General features: G+C 42.6%; 1 protein-coding gene across 3 annotated transcripts in view; it reads left to right on the top strand.

The window, feature by feature from the left end:
• The window catches only part of arhgef10la (Rho guanine nucleotide exchange factor (GEF) 10-like a), a 117,646-nt gene that overhangs the window by 90,147 nt on the left and 13,971 nt on the right, over window positions 1–13,528 (top strand). For 2 of the 3 annotated variants that reach the window (XM_061687072.1, XM_061687070.1), the window contains 4 exons: window positions 365–451; window positions 9,613–9,830; window positions 10,599–10,756; window positions 13,048–13,190. In XM_061687072.1, the coding sequence (XP_061543056.1) occupies window positions 365–451; window positions 9,613–9,830; window positions 10,599–10,756; window positions 13,048–13,190 (606 nt within the window). The remainder of the gene's footprint in view (window positions 1–364; window positions 452–9,612; window positions 9,831–10,598; window positions 10,757–13,047; window positions 13,191–13,528) is intronic. The other variant, XM_061687071.1, reaches the window with a different exon arrangement.

Raw genomic sequence — 13,528 nt, 5'->3', positions numbered from 1 at the left:
TTCACAAAAGTGTTAAATGTAAAAGGGGCAACGTTTTGTCTGCAGCCCTCTTAGAATGGGAAAATACAGATGCCGCCCACTGTTGCGACGTGACCCGGTGCCAGTTTTGATGTCATTCCCACATGCGGTTGCCCTCCAACAAGGCTGGCGTGTCATCAGTTACTCACAGGATAACAAAGTCCTTAGCGAAGGCCCATCGGAAGCTTTGAACCAAATCGAATTTGGGGAAAGTGTCAGAGCCACCGCCAATGTGTGCGTCGCTTTGATAAAATGCATCGAGACAGCTCGGAAACAATGAAGAAGAAGAAGAGAAAAAAAAGAAAAGCGATGTATGAGAAATCAATATTGATTTTGTCTCCTGTAGCTTGAAGCTGCCATCCACAATCCCGTTCACTGTGCAATGTTGGGCTTCTCGGCAGCCAGCACATCCTTACCTCAAGGCTTCCTCTGGGTGAGTAACGCGCACGCACGCACGCACACACGCACACACAGGCGTACACTGGCATACACTCAACAAAAATAACCAGAATCGGTGATCGGAAAAAAAGGAATCCCTTTTTACTGTTCTCCCTAATCCTTACAGCACTAAAACCATTACTTTTTAAATGATCCTCTACATTCTAATCTGCATTTACATTTGAAGAATACAATCTCAACTACAGTGGTACCTCGATTTACGGGTGACCCGTTTTAGGAATTTTTCAAGCTTAAAGGACCGTTGCTTGGCCGACTTTTTTTTTATTTTTTTTTTGCTTTGACTTGCAAGCAAAAATTTGTGATACCAGCACTCGACGGTGGCAGCGAACTTCACAGCGAAAAATCCTTCCAAAAAGAAAGCTACGTGCTTGCTTCAAGCTGTTTATTGCCACTCCAAGTTGAGGTTTACAGGCAAAGTAAACATTAAACAACAACAGATTACTTGTTAAGTATTTAAAAGGACCGCAACAATTTGCCTCATAGAAAAGTCAGCTAGTGTGATGCTAAGATACAATGCAAAACAACGTTGCCAGGGTAACAAAACTGGCATTGATGTAGCTCTCTCACTTTCAAGGGTCAAGATAAAGGGTTAATTTAAAGGTAGGGTTTGCAGTTGACATGTTTTCGTGTCTGGATTACAGTGTTTTCCTGCGTTTAGCAACAAAAGTTCAAAAGAAGCACTTGGACAGCTCTTGGGGAAAAAACAAGGTCAAAGAGTAAGGGTAAAGAAGAGCTGAGAACGCGCATCACTAAAAGAAGAGCTGCCAATGTCCTCTCTTTAAGGCATCGGGGGAGTGAGAATCACGTACCTAATCCACGTTCCGATGTGGATATTATTAACATTTCTGCTCAATAGGTACATTTATTTTGATTTTTAATTGATTGTACGTTTAAAAAAAAAAAAAAAAAAATCAGCATCAAACCGCTAGCAAAAGCTAAGAGAGACTTTTTTTTACTGGTCACGTTCGTACAATACACGTCTAGTACACGTTCATGTCTGTGAGGGGCGTGGCTTCGGTCAGAGATTGTTAGCAGTTTGAAAACTGCAAACTTTAACTTTAATTTAAGATTAAGGCTAAAGTTAAAAGATTGTAGTTCTATTATACTCATCTATGATTATTTTTTATTAACAAAGCATCATACCATAGCAGAGTAATCTTATAATTATGTGAGAATTTTTTGTCTAATTTTTAACGACAGTTTTCTTGGAGTTGTCTGGTTTTGCGACCTTTTCAATAAAAGTTACAGTCTACATTAGCCTCTTTATTGCTTTATTTGTATTAACTTAGAATACCCTAAATGCAAATTGTTACCTTTAACCTGGAACCAGATATAATAAACACAAAAAAACTCATTTTACTCAGTTTACAAAAACTGCAGATGCCTGTTTTTGCATTTGAACTCTTCATGTAGACTTTATCCTCTGTGAAAATCAGCTACTCTTACTGCAGTATACGGAGCAGTTGTGACCGTCTTCGTCGTTTCTTTCCGTATGTTTATTTTAGTGTGCAACAACAAAAGGTTTTTAGTGTTTTATGGGGGGGGGGGGGGGGGGGGGGGGCAGGAACAGATTAATGGCATTTCCATTCATTTCAAAGGTGAAAGAGGATTTGGGATACGAGTGTTTTGAGTTACGAGTGTGGTCAATTAAACTCGTAAGTCAAGGCACCACTGAATCTTCCAAGGCTCAGAGCATGCAACAGCCGCCAAAAGTTGCTAGGAAACTGTGAATTGGTATAGCAAAAAAGGTGCTGCAGGGTGTTTCATGAAGTGCACGCGATCCCGCATTGCAATGCAGGACGACTTGTGGGAGTTCAGATGCCGCTGCCTGGAAAGAAAAGGAAACTAACGCAGGAAAGAAAAAATATGATGCAGTATTTATTTTTGGAATGTTTCTGGTGGGTGGGCAACTGATCAGGTAATCCTCTTTTGGCCCAGAAAGTGGCTAAAGCTAACGTAGGCCGGCCAAGAGAGAAAGCACGGATCAGTGTCCTCGGTCTGATGGCTTTTGCAGAACTAAGTACGTTTACATCAACTCGAAATGTTGCCACTTTTAAACACACTCGCTAACTTCAACTTATCCTATCCACGTGGGTAGTCCGCAGTCTCCATTTTGCAAAAAAATTCCTTTGTTGTTATCCACCATGGTTGCGTGTTCTGACCGATGTGTTCAATGCAGTGTTGTCGTCTTTTTTTTTTTTTTTCGTTTGTTTTTATTTTTTTGGTACACTCGCTTTTATTGGTATTATCTCATTATTGGCAAAACAAAACCCAAAACATGTCACATATTTGCGAATAGGAGTGGCACAACAATCAAATCATTAGGTACACTTTCACTGTTGACTGGGAGCCAACGTAGTCGTGAGCAAAATATTAAAAATACCAAATATCTGTCACAAGAGGTCAAAGAACGATGTACCTCTCCCAGCGTTTGCCAGGGAGAAAGATGAAGCGTGTGCAAAGGGTTGTCACTCGTTCCAAGCTGCATTATTTCCCTAAACACGCGTTATTTTCTTTACCGATCCCTCATCAGGCCACCGTGGGGATGTGCTGACTCTCGTGCGCCTTGACGCTCAATAACTCAGAAGGTTCTCTGTCGCTGTCCGTTGCTGGCTTGCAGAATCAGAGAGCAATATGAATGAAGGCCTGAACTTTCAATAATGAGCCTCTTCCATCTCACCTCTTCCGGGAATTCCTGCCCGATCTGGCTTGACGCAACCCATCGCATGGCCGGTCCTCGCAGTCGGCGATGATTCAGAGATCGGTATTGACCTTCAATCACCTGCACCGCCCACGCCTCGCTGTGTTTTTAAATACGGTGAATCTCCGCCAAATTGCACTTTGCTGTTCACAAATTCGCCAATTCGCCCTCTTACGGGTTTCGAGGGTGAGCTAACGTTTGGACCGGGTGGCTCGTGGCCCGGCACGTTTTTCGAGACAGCCGGCCGGGACCGTGCACATAAGAAATACAACAACTCGAATCAATTGACAGTCGCGAAAGGCAACGACACGCTCGCTCAATAATATCCAGTTGACCTTCGCTATTCACGGGGGAAAGGCTGACGGAATATCTGACAATAATTGACACTTCTCTGAAAGTAATTATCATTGCCCCTATTAATAGTTTAAACCCTAAATATACTCCTGACCAGGACTATCTTTGCCTGTCAATCACGAATCTAACGCCGCGACTGTTAACTTTGCGATTGGATGAGCGAGTCAGCGGCTGGGAGCTGAGCGAGTGAAGGCGGGACTTTCACAAAAACACAAAACGACCTTCTTCCTTTCACGGCGGAGGTTTACAGTAACCATTCATTATCTCAATTAAAGAGACTTACAATTAATATCATACTTACTATAGACAGTATTTTGACACAGAAATACAATTTATGGAATTTTTGCACCATGGTACAGAATATCGTGGATAGGCAAGTTTTTCCACGAATTATGGAGGATAAATTCCCGAAAAGAATCCACAATTTTTAATGTACTCTCACAACATCAATTTTTTAAAAGTACCAATGTGTTTTTTCTTTTTCTTTTTTTTCCTTTGTCTGTGTAGATTCTCAGTCATCATTTATCATGATATTCCACAAAAGGTTGAATGGACAACTGGACTCTTCTTGTCTGTAAAATGATTTTTTACGTAATGATGCTGTTAGGAGGAGAAGCGGCTCAGAAAATGGATGGATGTTGTTAGGCTAACGAGTTGCCGCACTGCACCGTGCGAACAACATTCCGGCAGTTCGCGGTAGCGCCAGCATCCCGCCATTTGTAATCTCTCAACTTAAAAGGCTTGCTGAAGCAGCTGCTAATGCACACAAAGCTTTTAATAATGCGACACTGTCATTTCCCTTCGCGACCAGTGAAGCACGCGGCGTGTGGGCAGCCTCCGGCCTTGAACGCCGCGACTCTTTAGCATACATCTAATCTCGCGCCGCACTAAGGGACAGAAGCGTCGGAACGCATAACCAAGACGGTTGTCCTTGCTTTTTTTTATGGCCTCTGAATGGCTGAAAGTGCTTTCCTTTGGGAAGTCTGCCTATTTTGCTTTTAAATAATGCTCCATTTGTAAGGAATGTGCATTTGTGGGTTCAGTAGCATGCATATTGCGCATGTAAAATGTGCCCAATAATTTTTTATGTGTGCCAAACAAGCTTATTCTGCTTATTCTTTCACTCCGGCTATCGAAACCTGCTTTTTCCTGGCTCAGTGTCCTCTTGTGTGTTAGGTCCTGATTCAGGAGGTTTGCGGTAATTACATATCACAATTACAGTGCAAACAAAAACAAAGCTTCACAGTGCTTCACTTTTTCTTACTTTTCTGTTTTTAAATACATTTGCAAACATTTTTTTTTTTTTTTAAATGTTGTCATTTCGGGATGTGTGTAAAATTCTGAGAAGAATAATTTAGTCAATTTTTGAATGAGGCTGTAACATAAAAGTTGCAAATATAGCAAAAATATGACTTTGGTGTCGTCTGGTGGCATCTTGGTACTAAGCAACTATGTTGAGGTATGGGGAGGCGCTTCGTTGAGTCAGGCCGTTGCCTTGTCTATTTAAAAAAAAAGAAAAAAAGTGATTTGCTGCCATCTTGCCACACCTACAGGCAATTACAAGCCTTTTTTAATAGGCGACCTAATCCTCGGCAAATATCGGGGTTTTAATGTATCGGATTTCCTTTCTGATTTCCATTTGTGTGTATTGAAGTGCGCTGGCGAGGCTGAAAAGCTTCAGACAACAACTGGTGACCCTCGTCTCTGGCTCGCTAACGCGGCGGACACACTCGAACGCGACGCGCCTCCGTCGTCCCCCGCGCTCCAAAGCCATCTAATTAAAGCTGGCAAAGGCAAAGCATTTGGGAAGTCGCCGTCGCCCCCCGAGCGGCGAGCGGGACTCGATCCAGATCGTGACTCCACGTCGCTCGTTTCCATAAATGGGTTGCCGAGCGCTTTGCCAGGAACACAGCGCCGGCTGTCACGAGGGGGGAAAACGTGAGCGTGTGAATTTCCAGGCGGGCTGGCGGAAGCGTGTAGGTGGAGAGGCGCCACTTGAAAGCATCTTTTGCTCCAAGCCCCTCGCACCGAGATAACTCCTCGCTATCTTCTTCTCAGCCTGTTGAACAAGCCATTATTTGTTCTGGCTCACCCTCCAGAGCCCACAGCATCCCTCCTGTCCAGATCCGGCGCCCTGATACAAATCAAACAAATGATTGCATGCAAATAAGGGTGAGCATGGAGGAGAAGCGCTAAAGACTATATTTAGCTCATGTCACCATCACATGACGTGATTTAGGCGGGGAACAAATCTCCGCGTTTTTCCCTGGCGAGAAGTGCTTTTGTGCCAACCTCCGTTGAGGTGTTGCACAGAAGAGATAAATGAAGCGATACGGACATTTTCACCTCGACGTCGTCACGTGTAGGCCTTCCAGGGTGCCATGAGATCATGAGACCTTGGAAAGTGAATTCAGAAATGTGTTTCTAAATACGTTGTACTGTACGTTTGAAGATAATTGCTGAAAACGTAAAGACTGACAACTATGTTACACTACATTGTGGAAATTTAGCATTAAACACCTTTTCTGCAAATGCCTCGTTCGCATCAGCGATTATTCAGAGCTGTTTTGATGTGCAGTTAGCTAGCGAGCTATGCCGACATCCTGAAATTGCATCGTCCCTTCAGATAGTCAGCTGACGTGGCCGCTTTAGAGCGCCTCGTTGTTACTGCATGGAAAAGCCCCGCAAGGAACCGGCGGGATATATTCCAGCCATTGGAGGCTTGAAGCAAATATATTTTCACAGCTCAAATACCGTATGTATGTACATATGCGTAAGAAGGTTGCTAGACGAAGTAGCATCCATTTTTTCCAGGTCGCCAGGCTCCGTTGTCCAATGTCTGTTTGTTGGCTAAACAATACAAACAAAGGTGATGTTTCATGAGCGAAATTGCTTCGAAGAGATAGCTCACCGGTTGCTCTTTATCTTTCAGCAGGTTAGTGAAATAAAAAATAGAGGTGGTGAAAATGTAGACATAGTTAACATGATCGTTGAGGGACTGGTTAATTAGGTGACGTTTTCTTCGTAGCGGCGGGAAAGTGTCTTCCGCAAACCCGACGACGGAGCTTCGGTTTTCAGTGTGTCCCTTTAAAAGTGGCGACTACGCCCCCGGCAGTCTTGCCATCTTCTCCCTCTGTACGGCTCGATTCATCCTCGTCACCCACAGGTTCTGCTAGATTAATTTCAAATTTTGGGGAAGGAAATGGAAAAACACGTAAGCCTCTTGGCGGATATCTGGCAGCACAACCCCAAACACAAGTTTTTATCATCATTTCAGTTGAGCTCAGCAGTAGTCAATCACTTTTCTGCCACCCAGAAGTACCCTGGTGCCTTTTGTTTACGAACATTAGAAAATGCTCCGTTGAAAAAGTTAACACATTTTTCCAGTCCTCGACTATCCTGATGTTGTTCATCTCATTGCACACATTACCGACCTTTCTCTAAACTTGAATTTACATGCGACTGCAGATTTACTCTTGGTGGAGTCGCTTGACTTTTGCAACTCATCATTTTATCATGTATGATAAGCGATTCATACCCACTTTTTTTTTTGTAAGAAGACAAGTTGCATTGTTACAGCTTATTCATAAATGCATTCACTTAATTCTGAAATGTTTTTGTATGGTCTTTGCATAGGCCAGCGCTCGCATTAAAAAAATGAAATGCAAAATTCCAGTGTATAACAAACATTTACCATGACAGTCGGTGAACAACCTAGTTGGAATTGAATTGAATTGTAGGGATCTGATAATCACGTCAAACTTGTGCTCGAAGGCCACATTTCTTGTTTAAAACACACTGACAGGCCAGATCATTCGGAGATAAGGTAAGAAAAAAAAATACCCCAAGAAAATGATGATAATTTTAATTATGAAACATTTTTAAAAAGCTTTTCAACATCTCAAACAGTTTTTACTATTATTTTGATTTATTTCTCCTCATATCTCCATTAACACATCATTTAACGAGATAAATTAATACATAGATTTTAACTAATCAATTTTAGGGGGGTGGGGGGGAATGGCAAACTGTTGTTGAAAAGGTGAAATTAATGAAATAATTTCTGCTCCTTTTTTAGTTTATCATGTTCAAATAATCACATTTTAATTTAGCAACCAATTAGTTAATAAATAAAATGCATTTCTAAAATGTTAACGTATATATAAATAAATTGCTAAGAATTGTTTTTTTAATCAAGATGGTTTAATTAACCAATTTTTTTTGGGAGGGGGGGGGGACAGCTACATTAAATGCGACAAATATTACAGGACTCTTGATCATGTAAATATTCGGTGGGCCGGCTTTCAGAAGGGAAGTGGGCCACAGGCACCCGCGGGCCATAGTTTGCCCACACCTGCCCTAAATTCACTCAGTAGCGCCCCCTGGAATGTTAGAAAATAATTAGCCCCTGACCCCAGTTTCACCGATCGGCATGAGGCATCTATCGTAACAGGACTGACAAAAAGGTCTCAAGGACCGATGCTCGGAAGTAACAGAGAGTCGGCCATTTTGTGTTGAAGCACAAAAGCAGGTGTGCGAGTTCCCCTCCCATCACATTCTCAGCTTTATTTAATTTGACTTTACTGTGTACCCTACATCGTATCTAATACCAACGTCAATGTGACCATGAAACTCTCAAATATTAGCATAAGTGGTTGGGGAAAAAAAAAGTTCATGAACTCCTGCAATCAATTGTTTCTTGACCCTCTGAACTTGCTCAGCAACACTGATCCTTTCCCGAACTCGCTTCAACTTTTTCTCCCACGATGAAAAAGACTGCAGACTTGCCGGGAAATGTCTTTGTTCTCTATTATTTTCTATTATATGGTAATGTGTTTAAGATTCAATCGGAGCAGCGGCTACAAATGACAAACTCGGAAAGGGTAATTCATTTGATATTTCTCCTTCTTTCAACTGCTGACAGGCGAGGGATGTTCAATCAAACGCACACAATTTCCATTAGAGCAGTGAAATATATTTTAAACATCGACACGTTTGTGCCCGTGCGTGATTGAGCATAACTTTTTTTGACTGGATTATTTGTAGTTCTGTTTTTGTTGTTGTTGTATTATTCAATGTGATGGGTAAACCCACACTGGAACAAGCTGTATAAAGGTGCCTAGCAACTGGATTTCTCAAGGCTCACATTCAAAGAAATAGTGGAATACTAACTATTATTGCGAACATACGATGAAAAACATGTTTTTCCGCAGTGAAATTGGAAAGAATAATCGCAGAAAGGCATGTGACTCGGAGCTAAAAATGTTCACAATGTAATGCTAATTCTCGTGGTTCCATTGGTTTTTCTGCGGATTATTCCGAGTGCCCGACCGATGTGGGATTTTTGGGGTCGATACCGATTTTGGGGGTTAAAAAAAAAAAAGAAGACATATCGGATAACTTGTCTGATAACTGACATATCGGCCAACGCAGTATAACGAAGTCAGAACATTGATAAACATATGATATATATTGTAGATGAACTCAAATTCTTATAATGCCCAAAATATGATTCAAGGCAAAGATGCAGAACACTACTAAATTAACATAAGGAACTTTAGTTCGTAACATTATCAACATAAGGACTGTAAAGCCGTAAGGTGCATAATAGTCTTCTATGAGATAATAGTGGACATGAGAATTCATTAGTTTGATTATCTCACAAAGTTGATTTACTCAACTTTAAAACACTGTAAATGCTCTCTTGGATGTACATAACAGCGTGTTTCTGCGATACTGTTATGGCCGTTATCGTCACACCGGTTAAACAGGAACCGATGTTGATTTATCGGTGACACGCTATAATTGACCCAACTAATCGGCGAGGCTCTACTGTAAAGCTTGTCGTGCATTTTAGATTCGTCTTGAAATTTCAACGCCAAGTTCAATATTTCAGACTCTTTGCGAGTCGTGTATCAGAGTCACGAACTCTGTCTATTCGTCACGCCGCTCGCAGTTTTCAGCTTCACCTTCACCTTCACGTTTTGTGTGTTTCCATCTGCACCAAACAACTTATTTCCTTGCCACCGGAGAATCTTAAAACGAGATCGTTCTCAACCAGGCTCCTTTCATCCCCGCAGGTGGCTGCCGGCGGGGACGAAGCCTCTCAGGGCCAGATCGAGATATTCTCCCTCAACAGGCCCGTGCCGAGGGCCGTGAAGAGCCTGCAAGTGGACGCCGCCGTCCGCTGTCTGGAATACGTGCCGGAAGCTTCTCCCACCGAGGAGGCGGAGGCCGGCGTTCAAAAGGTCCCGTCGGGGAACGGCGCCAGCATCTGTGTCGGATTAGATGACGGACGGTGAGATGATAAAAGACACTTAAACATTGAAGTCAACCTCCGTTTATCACGGAAGAGACGTTCCAGGATCCTGACCCATCTGGAATATAAAAAGACTTTTTTTTTTGTTTTACTGCTCCCACATCCTTTAATCGTGCACTTTTCAGACGATCATTAATAAATAATATGTATCCTGTTTTATATTATATTGTCTTGTAGATGTATTTTACTGCTTTTTTACATCATGGCCAGGGGACTACAGATGAAAACTAGCCTTCTGGCTAATTCTGTCTTTTTTAACCATGTGTATTTCATGTGTTTTATGAAATTGCATTGTCCCCTTTCAAATAAACTGATTAATAATAATAATAATAATAATAATACTGTAATATAATAATAAATGAAACAAATAAAATGAGCACACTCACACAGGAGCTGCTGTCACCCGCAGCTCACGGTCAGACTCGCCGACGTCACATATTCGACCGGACGCGATAATCGGTGGAATATTTTCGATTCTTAAAATATCTGACAGCTGCAGCCGTAAACACGATGAAGGTGTCGGTGTGGCCCTTTACAACCGTGCCAGTTTCTCACATGGCCATAAGGAAGATTAACTGCCGAGTTTCACAGACTTCTACCAAGGAAGAAAAATCCCCGTGTCCAGTGATGCTGTTCCACTCCGGTCCTGTAGGTGGCGGCAATGCGCATTACAATCACCACACACAGCAAGCTCTTTTCTTCACACTGTTTCCTCATTATCCGAATGTTCGTCTTCTCCTTCGTCAGAGTTCTGGTCTACGGCAGCGTGGACACCGCGGCTCAGTGTCTCTTGACCCTCAGCAACCCCCAGGGGTGCCCGGTCCTGTGCCTGAAACACTCGCCTTGCTTCCTGTTCGCTGGTCTGCGCGACGGAAGCTTGATGGTTTACGGAAAGAAAAACAGCGGTAAGCTTCTTCCGCGCCTCCGTAATGATAAGAATACGATAGCACCAAATTGCTTTTGAATATGTAAAAGGTTGTCTTGCTAACACTATTGCGTGTACATTACTGAGTGTCATGTAAAATACATTTACATGACAATAGATGTTAAAATGTGAAGACTGTGTTCATTCTGTTCCATTTTGTCTGCTTTTGTGACTCAACCAATATTGACTGTTTTCAATATTAGTTACGTTCAAACTGAAGTTGAATGGGAGTCAGCACAGAATTGCCTCCGTTTAAAGTTCCTCTAAAATTCCTCATGTTCTAGTAGTCTATTCTTGACATTTTCCCCCCCCCCCCCATTTGCTTTCGAGCAGAAGCCTGAAGGTTTTGTGCTAACACTGACTTCCGACTGACTTCGCTCGCTTGTATGTTACTCGCTACGTGTGAGGCGCATTTCACTAAGTCAATGGCGGATCCCATTTCCCCTTGCGTTGCTCTTGTCAGTGTGAAAACAACAGCATGCAACAAACAACATGTCAGGTGCGGTGAGGCATGACACCCTCCCAGCAGTGCCTCTGTGCACCCCCCCCCCCCCCCCCCCAAAAAACCTCTCCTTTATGCTTGAATGTGATGTTGCGTCAAAACAGGCCCCTACTGCCCTCCCATCCAAAAAAAAAAAAAAAAGATGATTAATTACACGGAGGAAGGTATATTAGCAGCTTTGTGTACCAAAAGGCAAGACAGCAGACTCAGGAGGCGCTTGCCGCATACGTTAAAGATTCACGGTCACCGTTGTTTGTAGAGCTGTCCATCACGTCCATGAGTGGGCCAAATGAACTTTACATCGCACCAAGCAATTAACCGCAGTCAAAAGGCATTGCGACGTGGTGTCACATCAGCACGATGTTTACACAGCTAAAAATGAACACTGTGGCTACTGTCAAGCACGGAGGAGCTTTGTTTACGTTCTGGGCCTCCGTTGCTACAAGTACATCCGCTACAGGGATTTTTGAATCTGTGCACGATACAATGAAGTCTGTTTATGGCAGTTTATTTACAGACGCAAGAATGAAATAGCCGAAGAAAAGAACTACTGTGAAACACAGAGGAGTTTGGGTTATGTTCTGGGGCTGCTTTTCTTCATCTGGCACTGGGTGTTTGGAATCTGTGCAGGATACCATGGAATCTCTTTTTTTGCAAGTTTCTATGTTGAGAGACACAAAAATCAAAGGTACAAAGAAGACTGTCGCGACTGTGAAACACAGAGGAGGCTTTGCTTGTGCTCTGTGACGACTTCGCTACTTGCGACATAGCGGGTTTCACTTCTATGAATGGATTTTTAAAAAGCTGGTGAAAATGACCTTTCCATCATGCCAAGCAATTAACCCGCTGGAGTCAAAAGACATTGTAATGCAATGAAAGGTAGAAATAAACAACTCAAAATGTTAATTAAATGGCCGGGTGCGGCCCACTCTCTAATTTGACTTCATTAATGCGCAGTAAAGGAAATGCTTATGTAATTGAATTCATCATCTGGCGCCTCGGTGGCAGCCGCGAAAGCAGCACCTTCAGATTAATTCTCAAAATAGAAAAAGGTCTGCTTCCGTCGCACTCCGGCCAAGCAAAACGGGAGATGTGGCGGTGAAGACGGGGATCAAACTGAAAATGCACTATTTCCCCATTTTACATGCTTTCTTACACAAAGTTAAAAGGGCAGTGTGTCATTCCTGCTGCTGTTCTTTTTTTTTTTTTTTTTTTTTACGTCCTAACAAAATGCAGTTTAGCATGAAATCGCGGGACACCGGGTCACAGATATGAAACTCAATACCTCGTTAATCTTCTAACTTGTATCCTGTACATACAGAAATACATTTTCAAACTAATGCTACTGGGAATAACGTGCTGCTGAAATGACCCGCGGCGTTTACTGTTCCCTCTCCGCTACATGGTCGTTGTCAAATGGCAAGTAGCTTTCTTTTATTTGAGTTCTATTACATTGGGATTCATTGGGATTTTGCTTTGCTGCATATCTGGCGCATATTTTTCAAAATCAGATCATTTGTAAGCCATTACATTTTTTTAAGGGTAATATTGGAAGATGAGTTTGAAATCATATCAAAGTGTTTTGGGATCATCTTTTGTCGTATATTTTCAACATTTTTTAGGGAGAGTGAGTGTCAATTACTCACGTTTTTGACATTGTCACAACAAATTATAAGTTAACCAGCATCACATAACGGATACGGTTTGAATCATATGTAAGGTCCTATAATTTCATATTTACTAATTGCGCCTTTTTTTTTATTTCTCAGATGATCTCTGGGATCCGGATTCCCGCAGAAGCGTCAACTTGGGTTCAGATCCGGTGCGGACCCTCTTGGTTCTGGACGATTCGGTGTGGGCGAGCAGCGGGAACTTTGTCACGGTGGTTGACATGCGCAGCCTCAGCACTCAGGTAACTGATGCACCGCCGGCCGAGTCGTTTCCGTCTTGTTGCTGCAAATGTCTTGACGTTTTACGCGTGTTTGCGATATTGTGTGAATATACAATGTTGGATACGTTTGGGGCTGCTTTGTTACAGCTGGCACTGGGTGTACAATGAAATCTCTTTGTGGAAAGTCATAGCCGCTCTATGTTTACAGACTCCAGGGCTGCTTCTCTGCATCCAGCACAGGCTGTTTGAATCTGTGCTGGATGCAATCAAATCTCAAGACTGAGGAGTTCTTGGCGCAAAATGTGCTTTTTTTTCACCGGTCCTCATCAGGTCGGTTAGCAATGTCTCCTTTAGTTCCC

Source organism: Phycodurus eques, chromosome 10 (genome assembly GCF_024500275.1).
Source record: "Phycodurus eques isolate BA_2022a chromosome 10, UOR_Pequ_1.1, whole genome shotgun sequence".
Lineage (NCBI taxonomy): Eukaryota > Metazoa > Chordata > Actinopteri > Syngnathiformes > Syngnathidae > Phycodurus > Phycodurus eques.
Note: the sequence above shows the minus strand (reverse complement) of the source record. Positions and strands in the feature narration are given on the sequence as shown.